Genomic DNA, 12,522 nt, shown 5'->3' on the forward strand with positions numbered 1-12,522 from the left:
ACTATTGCTTCCTCTAATTTACCCTGTTATTTTATATCATCATGATTTCTACTTCAACTTGCTTTTGTTCAGTGCTTGTATGCCACATATAAATCCATCCTGTTGCTTTTAAATTACATGTAACTTCCTATTTAAATTATGTTTTGTAGACAGTAAAACTACATCATGCTTTTTATGCAGTTTGCCTGCTTCTAGCTTTTAAATTCATCTTGAATACTCTCTCATTATAACTCTCATTATGATTTTTTGTAAATATATTGTTAACCTACAATTCCATCTCATGATATTATTTTCTATGCTAGACATTTTTTTAATTTCCAAAACTTACTTTAAGCTTCCTCTTATTGTCTGCAGCTTGTTCTTCCAGGTATAATTCTTGTCGAATATGTTCTAAATCCTCACGTTGCCGCATCTTTTCTTCTAATTTTTGAGCCAGCTATTAAATTTAAACATATACAACATTTATAGAAAATTCTATTACAAATATTTCAAAATATTTATGATTACTTTACTACCATATTTTGAAGCTGTTGCCTTTTTTCTTCATTTTCTTGAGCTTTTGACATTCTATCTTCTTCTCTTTGTTGTTGCATGTGGGCAAACTCTATAATTCTTCTGTTTTCATCTTCCATCTCCTCACGTTTCTTTTTCCTCCAGAGATTCTGTTGTTTCTTAAACTCTTCAATATACTGCCGAGTTACATTCATTTTTTCCAACCTCTGCTGTCTTTCCCTAAGAAGCAATAGTGAATAGTTTTATAGTAAGAAGTAAAAAAAAAAAATCTATGTGCCATATCCTTCAGTTATGAGGGAGAAAGGCTTTTTTTTTACTTATTTATGACCCATTCATTCATTGAGACAATAAACTGTGTAACTAAATATAATGACACATGAATCACATGAATTTTCTGTGAAAATACTGCTCTGCTGCTTCCTTAACTTAATTACATTTTATGGATCTATTTCAGAAGACTACATCAGGCTATATATTTCAGCTGTTAGAAGAAAGTAATCATATAACAAGACTGCTATAATGTGTGGACACATTTAAAAAACAAAGGTTAGCTGATGTATTTATTATTTATCAGATAATTATCAGTTAACAAAGATAACCAAGAGTTGTTCTGTTTATGCAATAATAACATTTACAGATAACTCACTGCATTAGATAAATCCTGTTTAAGAGCTTTGCTTCTTCACAAAACACCTAAAATTAACATAATGTAAATGTTTATTTTTAGTTAATTAATTTTGTTTTGTTTTTGTTGGGGGCCAATGAACCCTGAATCAGCATGTGCAAAGCAAACACTTTACCCACTTTGCTACTGGTCTGGCCCCCTAATGTACATATTTATTTATTTTTCTTTTTTTTATCTTTATTTAAACACCGTGATTACAAACATGATTATAGTTGTATGATTACAGTCATGTAAAGAACACCCCCCTTCACCAGTGCAACATTCCCACCACCAATTTCCCAGATCTCCCTCCTCCCCACCCCCCTACACCTGTACTCGAGACAGGCTTTCTACTTCCCTCATTTATTCACATTGTTATGATAGTTTTCAGTGTAGTCATCTCTCCAACTGCACTCATCACTCTATGTGATGAGCTTCATGTCCTGCGCTGCACCTACCAGCCCTCATCTCTCTTGTCTCTGGGATACTGTTAAAGCCGGCGGTGGCGCTGGAGGTAAGGTGCCTGCCTTGCCTGCGCTAGCCTAGGACGGACCGCGGTTCGATCCCCTGGCGTCCCATATGGTCCCCCAAGAAGCCAGGAGCAACTTCTGAGCGCATAGCCAGGAGTAACCCCTGAGCGTCACAGGGTGTGGCCCAAAAACCAAAAAAAAAAAAATGAAGTAAGTCAGAGGGAGAGAGAAAGACGCAGAATGGTTTCACTCATCTATGGGCTTTAAGAAAAATGAAAGACATTTTTAATGTACATATTTAGATAAGTAAGAGAGTTGGGATAAACTTACAGTTGATCTTCTTCATAGATTTTCCTAACAATTTCATCTATCATGAGTTTCTCTTTCAGCAACTGCTTATAAGCTTCTTGCTTTTTCAGTTCTTGCTCTTCAAGTTGTTTCTCTAAGTCAAGACAATATTGTGCCTTTACTTGATTTTTTTTGTCCTCTGCAGCATTTTCTTCTTTTGTTAATCTCTCATGTTCTTCCATCATGTTTCTGGCTATTTCAGCATCACGTTTCTATTATTAAAACAAAATTCAACTTTCCATTTTCAGATCTGAGCATATATAATAGAATATTTTATGATGTAACTGAATATTATAAAGCCTATTACATAAAATATTTCTGCCTACCTTAAAGGCAGAGATAAGCTGCTGTCATCTAAAAGGTCCAAGTGACAAGTCAAACCTTAAAGATGCTTTTCTATTCTGTCCTTTTCTATTTTCCTCTCTGTCTATCTCTCTGGAATATATAGGAATAGTCAATAAATTCTTATCATATATTTAATTTTATATTAAATTCATATTTTTTAAATATTAAGTAAAAGTATAAATAATTTATTATAACTTATTTATGTTCACTGCCAAATAGGATGCATTCTTTTCTTATACTTAAAAGTTTATGGAGATTTGTACAACTTTAAGTAGCTACTTAAAGATGGTAAGGTTTGTTTTTTTTTTAAGTTCTGCTATACAATTCTTCTGATAAACTCTTAAGTTCTACCACTGGTAGAATTTTCTTCTTGCCACTGGTCCATAAAGTCTCTCCTTTCTCATTTATAATTTCTTTATAACTTCTTTAAACTTAAAGGATCACATTATCTTTGTGAGTCTATCATACAGGTTTCAATTAATTTTATAAACCCTATTTCCCTCTGAGCTGAGATAATGTTATTTCTTAAATAGTTTAAGCACCTCACTTATTTCAAGCACTTTTAAATCATTTAACAAAATTAACTTCAAGTATAGAGTATAGTGGGACAATTAGAAAACTTTCCTTTAACATTATGATTATACCTTCAAATACAGAAGTTAGTATAGTTAGTGGCATCAGATATGAAAAACAGAAACAGATTAAATGTTAAATTTATGAAAGATAGGGGCCGGGCGGTGGCGCTAGAGGTAAGGTGCCTGCCTTGCCTGCACTAGCCTTGGATGGACCGTGGTTCGATCCCCCGGCGTCCCATATGATCCCCCAAGCCAGGAGCAACTTCTAAGCGCATAGCCAGGAGTAACCCCTGAGCGTTACCGTTACCGGGTGTGGCCCAAAAACCAAAAAAAAAATTTATGAAAGATAACCATCACCTTATTGATTCCTTAAAAATAAATACTGTTAATATGACTTGATAAAATGATTTCTCTGCTTTTGTTTTTATAATATTATATTCTTTAGAAAAATTAAAATGACAGAACTTTCATATATAATCTCAAACTTAAAGAAATTAACAATGTTCTTATTTCTATGATAACAATACTAAGGCTCAGAAAGACAGACCAAAATTATCACCTAGATAGTCTGATGCCTCGTCAAACCCAAGGAGTGTTTAACTGTATTTTTTGGTTTTTGGGTCACACCCGGCTCTGCTTACGGGTTATTCTTGGCTCTGCACTCAGAAATCGCTCCTGGCAGGCTAGGGGAACTATATGGGATGCCTAGATTTGAACCCATCCATCCTGGGCAGCTGCGTGCAGGGCAAACGCCCTGCCATTGTGCTATTACTCTGGCCCCATATATTTTGTGAATCAATTTAATAAAAAGTAGTGGCAATTATTTCAGAATTTTTAACATCTTGAATCCGTTTAATAGTCTAAATTATCAGGATAATTTAAATGGTAAATGACTGTACAATTAAAGACTGTTTATGTTCTATTTTTAATATTAAAAAGTGAAACCAATCTACATGAGCTCAGAAAATGAAGTCCTTAACCTCTTCTATCACCTACATACCAAAAGAAGTGATTTTACTATTTACAAATATATTGCCTAATCCCCAAGATCTACATGTATACATGTACACACACCACCATAACTAGAATCTACTCTTATTCATTATTTTTATTGTACTGCATTGGTTAAAGAATTTTGACATTACCCTCTAAATGTATGTATACATAACTATATATATGTATGTGTGTATATATGCATGTTTACATAGATAGACGTAATAGTTTTTAAGGGCACATGATGTTTTATCCTATAACTTGATTTTTCCACATATTGTTTTTTTTTCTTTTTGACATTTAAGATAACCAACTCTTTTTTAGAACATTATCTCTATGTTTTCCTCTGTAATAGTCATATATAACATTTTGAAAGGAATTCATAAAAGATTTAGAATGCTCTATGTAGAAAAATGAGAGAAGAGAAAATATAAGTCAATAATATTAAAATCAGACCTTTCTGTGCCTTTCAGAGTGACAGTGATAACTTAAGTATGGATGAATACCTTTCCTTTAGATGTAAACTCAATAAACCTTGTTTTATGCTACACTATTCAGCTCTACTTTTAAATGTGCTGTAACTCCTGTGTCTGAGAACTACAAACTCTTGCTTTGAACTTTGCCATATAAAAGTTAGAAATTAGATAAACTTAAAAGAAGACAAAAGATTAGGATGTGTAAACAGAAATAATTCTTTCCTAAAAATCATAGTTTTCAAAATACTTAATAAAAAAATGTAATGACAATGTAAAATACTTCATTGCTTCCAACTTATATTGATATGTCAAAGAAAAATTAGAGATCAGAGTTACTGATATTGCTGTTTCTTTTAAGTAGAAATCTCTCTCTCTTTTTTTTTTTTTTTGTGTCACACCGGAAGCGCTCAGGGGTTACTCCTGGCTCTACGCTCAGAAAATGCTCCTGGTAGGCTCAAGGGACCATATGGGATGCTGGGATTCAAACCACCGACCTTCTGTATGCAATGCAAATGCCCAACTTCCATGCTATCTCTCTGGCCCCTTAAATCTAACAGAGTCTTTCAAAGACTAAGTAAACAAAATAAGGCTCAATATTAAATGATCCTTGACTCGTGTATCTTGAAAATCTAAACAATATGTGAAAAATATAAAAAAATAAATACTTTACAGTGCGGAACAATTTTTATTTTAAATTTGTGTTGTTTTTTGTTTTCTAAGCAAGGACAAATTTATAAAAAGCATAATGACCAGAAACATAATTACCATTTGCTCGTACTTAATGGCATCCCTTTCAGCAATCTGAGCCGCCCTTTCTTTATTCATGTAAGCTGCTTTCAATTTCTTCTCTAATTCTCTGAGCTCGATACTGTTTAAAAATAGACAAAAATTAAAATTTAAGAATATTTCTATTCCTATTTTAAAAAGAATCCATATCTAAAAGTTTTAAGTATATTGTCTAAATATGTCATATATTTATATTATTATTTAAATAATTTGAAACTACATTTTATTAACTTCACCCAAAGATAACTCAGAATGTTTGTGAAAGAAGACACAGTAATAAAAGTTTTCTTCTTTTATTTTCAATAATACAGATTCTGAGAAGCTATTTTATCAATACTGGTTAAAATTTCCATCCAGACAGAAGGCAGGTCCCCTGTTTGTGACATCAGGCTGGGAAAATCTACGCTGGCCCAGTGGGGCCTGACTGTGAGAAACTGTGAGTGCTGCCTGTGTGTGTTTGTCTCCTGTCCTGTCTCCTGAATCTCTTGGGAGTGGGCCAGAAAGGGCCCACAAAATTCACCCTCCCAGAGGCTCAGAAGAGCACATTGCTCCGCTTTGCTACGCGGCCATGCACTCTTTCTAAAGAAAGAATGCCACTACAACAAGAAGAAAAAAAATCACACTAAGAACTGAGCTGGATCACTGAAGCCCAGCATTTTCCCCGGAATGTCTTCTCTGATGCGTGCTCGCGCCTAAGATTTCATCCTGTGTGAGGCTTCATCCACGGAGGGCTCCCCTTCCTTGGAGGCAAGTTGAACACCCAGAAAGGGCAGAGGCAGAGGAGCGTGGCCGCGCACATCATTTTAGCCATGAATACCACCACAACACGTAGAAAAACCCACAATATAAGTGTGACAATGGGGGAAACAACGCAGGCCAGCATCAGACATAGAGAATGAAGATGACAATTCTGATGACCAGAAAACAGCCAACCAACTATTCAATCTCTCAGATAAGGAGTTTAGACAAGAAATATGGAAGATGCTCAAAGAATTCAAAGAAACCATGGATCGAGTTGAACAGAACACTAATAAGAACCAAGAAAATATGAAGACAGAAATCACAAAACTCCAAACTGAAATAACAGGGCAAATAACAGACCTGAAAAATTCAGTAAACAAATTGAATGACAAAATGGATACGCTCTCCAACAGACTAACAGAAGCTAAGAAGAGAATTGGTGCTGTGGAAGATGAGATAAATAACAACTCCATACAGCGGGAGAGATTGGAAAAAAGACTTAAAGCAAATGAACAGACAATGGAAAATTAGTCAAAGAATAGGAACAGATGAAAATAGAAGTCTATGATAAGCTCAACAGAAACACCTTAAGAATCATTGAAGTCCCAGAGATCCAGGAAGAAAATTTCCAGGAAAAATCAACGGTCAAGAACATCATTAAAGAGAAACTTCCAGAGCTAAAGAATATATGCGATCAAATCCTGCATGCCCAAAGAGTACCAACCAAAAGAGACTCCAGAAAAATACCCCAAAACACAGCCTAGTCACAATGACGAACCCAACAGATAGAGACAGAATTCTGAAAGCAGCAAGATAAAAAAGGGAAATTACATTCAAGGGAACATCCTTGACATTTACTGCAGACCTGTCACCAGAAACACTCAAGGCCAGAAAGCACTGGTGGGACATAGTGACAAAACTCAATGAAATAAATGCTTAGCCAAGAATAAAGTACTCAGCAAAAATCACTTTCAGGTTTGATGGAAAAATACATGATTTCACAGACAAACAACAGCTCAGAAACTTTACAGACACAAAACCAGTCTTAAGAGAAAAACTGAAAGACCTAATTTAAGACAAGACTGACCAAAAGACACACCAAATTTTGATACAAAGATGACATTAAATCCCAGGACAATTCTTTCTCTCACCGTCAATGGACTAAATGCACCAGCTAAGAGACACAGAGTGGCTAAATGGATCAAAAAACTCAATCCAACCTTCTGCTGCCTACAAGAAACGCACCTGAATAGTCAGAACAAACATAGACTCAAAATAAAAGGCTGGAGAAAAATTATCCAAGCAAACAACACCCATAAAAAAAGCTGGAGTGGCCATACTAATATCAGATGATGCAAACTTTATACTCAGGAAAGTTGTAAGGGACAAAGATGGACATTTTGTACTAATCAAGGGATATGTACAGCAGGAAAAAAATCCCTCTCCTAAACATATATGCACCGAATGAGGGGCTAGCAAAATATTTAATAAAATTGTTGACAAATCTGAAAAATAATATCAATAACAACATAATAATTGTGGGAGACCTCAACATGGCTTTGTCAACACTGGATAGGTCAACCAGACGGAAACCCAACAAGAATATACTAGACATGAGAAGAGAAATGAAAGAAAGAAGCCTAGTAGATATATATAGGACACTGCATCCCCAGAAACCTGGATACACATTTTTCTCCAATGTACATGGGACATTCTCCAGGATAGACTACATGCTGGCACATAAAACATACCTCCATAATATCAAGAAGATAGAAATTTTGCAGGCTACCTTTACTGACCACAAGGCTCTGAAATTTTATGTGAATTCCAAAGGGACTCAGAAGAAAAACTTTAACACCTAGAAGTTAAACAGCCTTATACTGAATAACCAGTGGGTCCAAGAAGAAATCAAAGAGGAAATCAAAACTTTCCTGGAAACAAATGATAATAAAGACACAAACTATCAGAACTTATGGGACACACAGCAAAAGCAGTATTGAGAGGAAAATGTATAGCTTTGCAAGCACACATCAGGAAGGAAGAAGGGGCCTACCTGAATAGCTTAATGACGCAGCTCATAGAATTAGAAAGTATTCAAAAAAGAACCCAAAAATAGGGAGACAGAAGGAAATAACAAAGTTGAGAGCTGAAATCAATGAAGTGGAATCCCCCCCAGAAAAAAAATCTGAAAGATCAACGAAAGCAGAAGTTGGTTCTTTGAAAAAAATAAACAAGACTGATAGACCACTGGCAAAACTAACAGAGAGAGTGAGAGAGACAGAGAGAGAGAGAGAAAGAGAGAGAGAGAGAGAGAGAAACTTGATAACTCGTACTAGGAATGAAAAAGGAGAGATCACTACTGATATGGCAGAGATTCAAAGGGTAATCAGAAACTACTTTGAGAAACTCTATGCCACTAAAAATGAGAACCTGGAAGAAATGGATAAATTCTTGGACACTTATAGTCTTCCACGGTTAAATGAAGAGGATGTAGCATATCTAAACACCTCCATCACTATTGATGAAATTAAAATGGTAATCAAATATCTGCCCCCAAAACAAAAGCCCAGGCCGGAATGGATTCACTAATGAATCCTTTCAAACTTTCCGAGAGGAACTACCACCAATCCTGGCAAGACTTTCAAGAAATTGAAAAAAACGGGAACACTTCCAAATAGCTTTTATGAAGCCAACATCACCTTGATACCTAAACCAGACAGAGATGCTACCAAAAAAGAAAATTACAGACCAATATCGCTGATGAATGCAGATGCAAAGATCCTCAACAAAATCCTGGCAAATAGGATTCAATACCTCATTGAGAAAATCATCCACTATGATCAAGTAGGTTTCATCCCAGGAATGCAAGGATGGTTTAACATCCATAAATCTATCAGCATAATATACAACATCAACAACAAGAAAAATAGAAATCACATGATCATATCAATAGACTCAGAGAAAGCATTTGATAAGGTCCAACACCCATTCTTGATCAAAACTCTCAGCAAGATGGGAATGAAAGGAACCTTACATAATATAGTTAAGACCATCTACCACAAGCCAGTGGCAAATATTATCCTCAATGGAGAAAAACTAAGAGCCTTCCCTCTAAATTCTGGCACAAGACAAGGCTGTCCTCTCTCACCACTCCTATTCAACATAGCACTGGAAGTACTCACTATAGCGATTAGGTAAGAAAAAGATATCAAAGGAATCCAGAGAGGAAAGGAAGAAGTCAAGCTCTCGCTGTTTGCAGATGACATGATACTCTACTTAGAAAACCCTAAAGACTCTACCAAAAAGCTTCTAAAAACAATAGACTCAAATAGCAAGGTGGCAGGCTACAAAATTAACACACAAAAATCAATGGCCTTTCTATACACCAATAATAATAAGGAAGAAATGGATATTAAGAAAATAACCCCATTCACAATAGTGCCACACAAACTCAAATATCTTGGAATCAACTTGACTAAAAATGTGAAGGACCTATACAAGGAAAACTATAAAACTCTGCTCCAAGAAATAAGAAGGGACACACAGAAATGGAAACACATACCCTGCTCATGGATTGGCAGGATTAATATCATCAAAATGGCAATACTCCCCAAAGCATTGTACAGATTTAATGCGATCCCTCTAAAGATACCCATGACATTCTTCAAAGAAGTGGATCAGGCACTTTTGAAATTCATTTGGAACAATAAACACCCTAGAATAGCTAAAGCAATCATTGAAAAAAAGAATATGGAGTAATTACTTTCCCCAATTTTAAACTTTACTACAAAGCAATAGTTATCAAAACAGCATGGTATTGGAATAAAGACAGGCCCTCAGATCAATGGAATAGGCTTGAATACTCAGAGAATGTTCCCCAGACATACAATCACTTAATTTTTGATAAAGGAGCAAGAAATCCTAAATGGAGCAAAGAAAGCCTCTTCAACAAGTGGTGTTGGCACAACTGGCAAGCCACTTGCAAAGAATTGAACTTAGACCCCCCAGTTAACATCATGTACAAAGGTAAAATCCAAATGGATTAAAGACCTCAATATGAGACCCGAAACCATAAGATATATAGAACAACACGTAGGCAAAACACTTCAGGACATTGAGACTACAGGCATCTTCAAGGAGGAAACTGCACTCTCCAAGCAAGTGAAAACAGAGATTAACCAATAGGAATATATTAAACTGTGAAGCTTCTGCACCTCAAAGAAAATAGCACCCACGATACAAGAGCCACCAACTAAGTGGGAGAAACTATTCACCCAATACCCATCAGATAAGGGGCTAATCTTCAAAATATACAAGGCACTGACAGAACTTTACAAGAAAAAAAAAAACATCTAATCCCATCAAAAAATGGGGAGAAGAAATGGACAGACACTTTGACAAAGAAGAAATATAAATGGCCAAAAGACACATGAAAAAATGCTCCACATCACTAATCATCAGGGAGATGCAAATCAAAACAACTATGAGGTACCACCTCACACCCCAGAGATTGGCACCCATCACAAAGAATGAGAACAAGCAATGCTGGTGGGGATGTGTAGAGAAAGGAACTCTCTGGTGGGAATGCCATCTAGTTCAACCTTTATGGAAAGCGATGTGGAGATTCCTCCCAAAACTGGAAATCGAGCTCCCATACGACCCAGCTATACCACTCCTAAGAATATACCCTAGGAACACAAAAATACAATACAAAAATCCCTTCCTTACACCTATATTTATTGCAGCACTATTTACCATAGCAAGACTCTGGAAACAGCCAAGATACCCTTCAACAGATGAATGGCTAAAGAAACTGTGCTACATATACACAATGGAATATTATGCAGCCATCAGGAGAGATGAAGTCATGAAATTTTCCTATACATGGATGTACATGGAATCTATTATGCTGAGTGAAATAAGTCAGAGAGAGAGAGAGAAAGATGCAGAATGGTCTCACTCATCTATGGATTTTAAGAAAAATGAAAGACATTCTTGCAATAATAACTTTCAGACAATAAAGAGAAAAGAGCTGGAAGTTACAGCTCACCTCAGGAAGCTCACCACAAAGAGTGATGAGTTTAGTTAGAGAAATAACTACGTTCTGAACTATCCTAATAATGAGAATGTACGAGGGAAACAGAAAGCCTGTCTAGAGTACAGGCAGGGGCTGGTGGGGAGGAGGGAGATTTGGGACATTGGAGATGGGAATGTTGCACTGGTGATGGGTGGTGTTCTTTACATGACTGAAACCCAAACACAATCATGTATGTAATCAAGGTGTTTAAATAAAATATAAATATATTTCCATCCAGATATTAAACACTATTACACCAAAGAATTATGATGAATGAGCAAAGCAAACTTTGTAAGGATTAAGACCAGTCTCGGCCCTGCTATATATCCAAGTTTCCTATTTGAGATTCATCACTTTTTTATTAGCACATTTTCTCCCTTACATTTACAGTCTCTCCTTGTTCATTATACATATTTTTCCAAATTGGCAGTGTTCTAAATTGAAACATATTTGAGAAAACATAATACATGTTTGTATCATGTATAGAAATAATGTGTCTATTTTTCTACTAGAAAGTGAAAGATTCCTAACACCAATAACTCCATGTAATTAATTTTTTACCTAAATTTTATATTAGTATGTAACATTATTCATTCTTTATATTTCTGAATCTCAGGAGACATCATAATGAATCATTTACCCATTCAAAGTTCACCTAGAATTCCTACACATTTACCTTCCTTGGGTTCTAAAATAAGTACTCTATCTTTTTCATTTCTATTCCTATATAATATAAAACAGCTGGTTTTGCCTTTAATGTAGAGTTCTTGGTCATTAAATCTGGTTTTGTTTGCCTGGAAATGTCACTTTCTACTCTATTTCTACTTGTTTAATGAGCTGTATCTTGATTTATTGGTCTAGATGAGTGTTTTTTTCCCAAAATGGGCTATTTTTGTGCCCATAATCCACAGGATCATCCAGGGGGCATAGCTGCCCCAGGTATAAATTAGAGGCGCTTTCTGTTTGTGTAAAGAAGGTAGATATTCAGGGGGTGCTGAGGGAATTTATTTTCTGAAAATAGGGTATAAGGCCAAATAAGTTTGGAAACTGACCCCACTATTTCTGAGGTATATGTGACTCCTTCCTGGCTACCCTATACTAGGAAACCACTATCCCCCACCCCAGTGGAACCCAGGAAATGCCCCAAGAGACCTTTAATGCAGCTACCAGCCTCTTATGTCATTGAGGTGCATCAAGGGATCTTATCCCTGCCCACCCCTGTCCCGGCACTTAGTGCCACTTCTTCTTGGCTCTCCTGCATTGAGAAGCACCCAATGGCCACTCATCTCTCAAAACCAGGCAACTTCACCACACTAACTCAAAAGGTCTCTGGTTTTGATATATTACCTCAAATTCCTCTACAATTGCCCTCTACGCAAACAGATCACTACCCATTCTTCTGTTTGAACACTGAAAAAGTACATTAGGGCACTGACATTGTTAGATTGCAGATTAGCTAGTCTTTTAGAGTAATAGTGTGCTAAAATATTAAAATAAGAGTGCAGATCTAAGACAACTGAAAATCTGAATCTCA

At 35.9% G+C, this 12,522-nt stretch overlaps 1 protein-coding gene across 1 annotated transcript in view; it reads right to left on the bottom strand.

Moving 5' to 3' along the window:
* Positions 1–12,522, bottom strand: part of MNS1 (meiosis specific nuclear structural 1) — a 74,023-nt gene that overhangs the window by 19,379 nt on the left and 42,122 nt on the right. The window contains exons 5-8 of the mRNA XM_049772840.1: positions 5,150–5,252; positions 1,978–2,207; positions 516–732; positions 329–436 (exon numbers count right to left, since the gene is read on the bottom strand). Coding sequence (XP_049628797.1) covers positions 329–436; positions 516–732; positions 1,978–2,207; positions 5,150–5,252 — 658 coding nt within the window. The remainder of the gene's footprint in view (positions 1–328; positions 437–515; positions 733–1,977; positions 2,208–5,149; positions 5,253–12,522) is intronic.

The sequence above is a fragment of the Suncus etruscus genome, chromosome 5 (assembly GCF_024139225.1).
Source record: "Suncus etruscus isolate mSunEtr1 chromosome 5, mSunEtr1.pri.cur, whole genome shotgun sequence".
In the NCBI taxonomy this organism is placed as follows: domain Eukaryota; kingdom Metazoa; phylum Chordata; class Mammalia; order Eulipotyphla; family Soricidae; genus Suncus; species Suncus etruscus.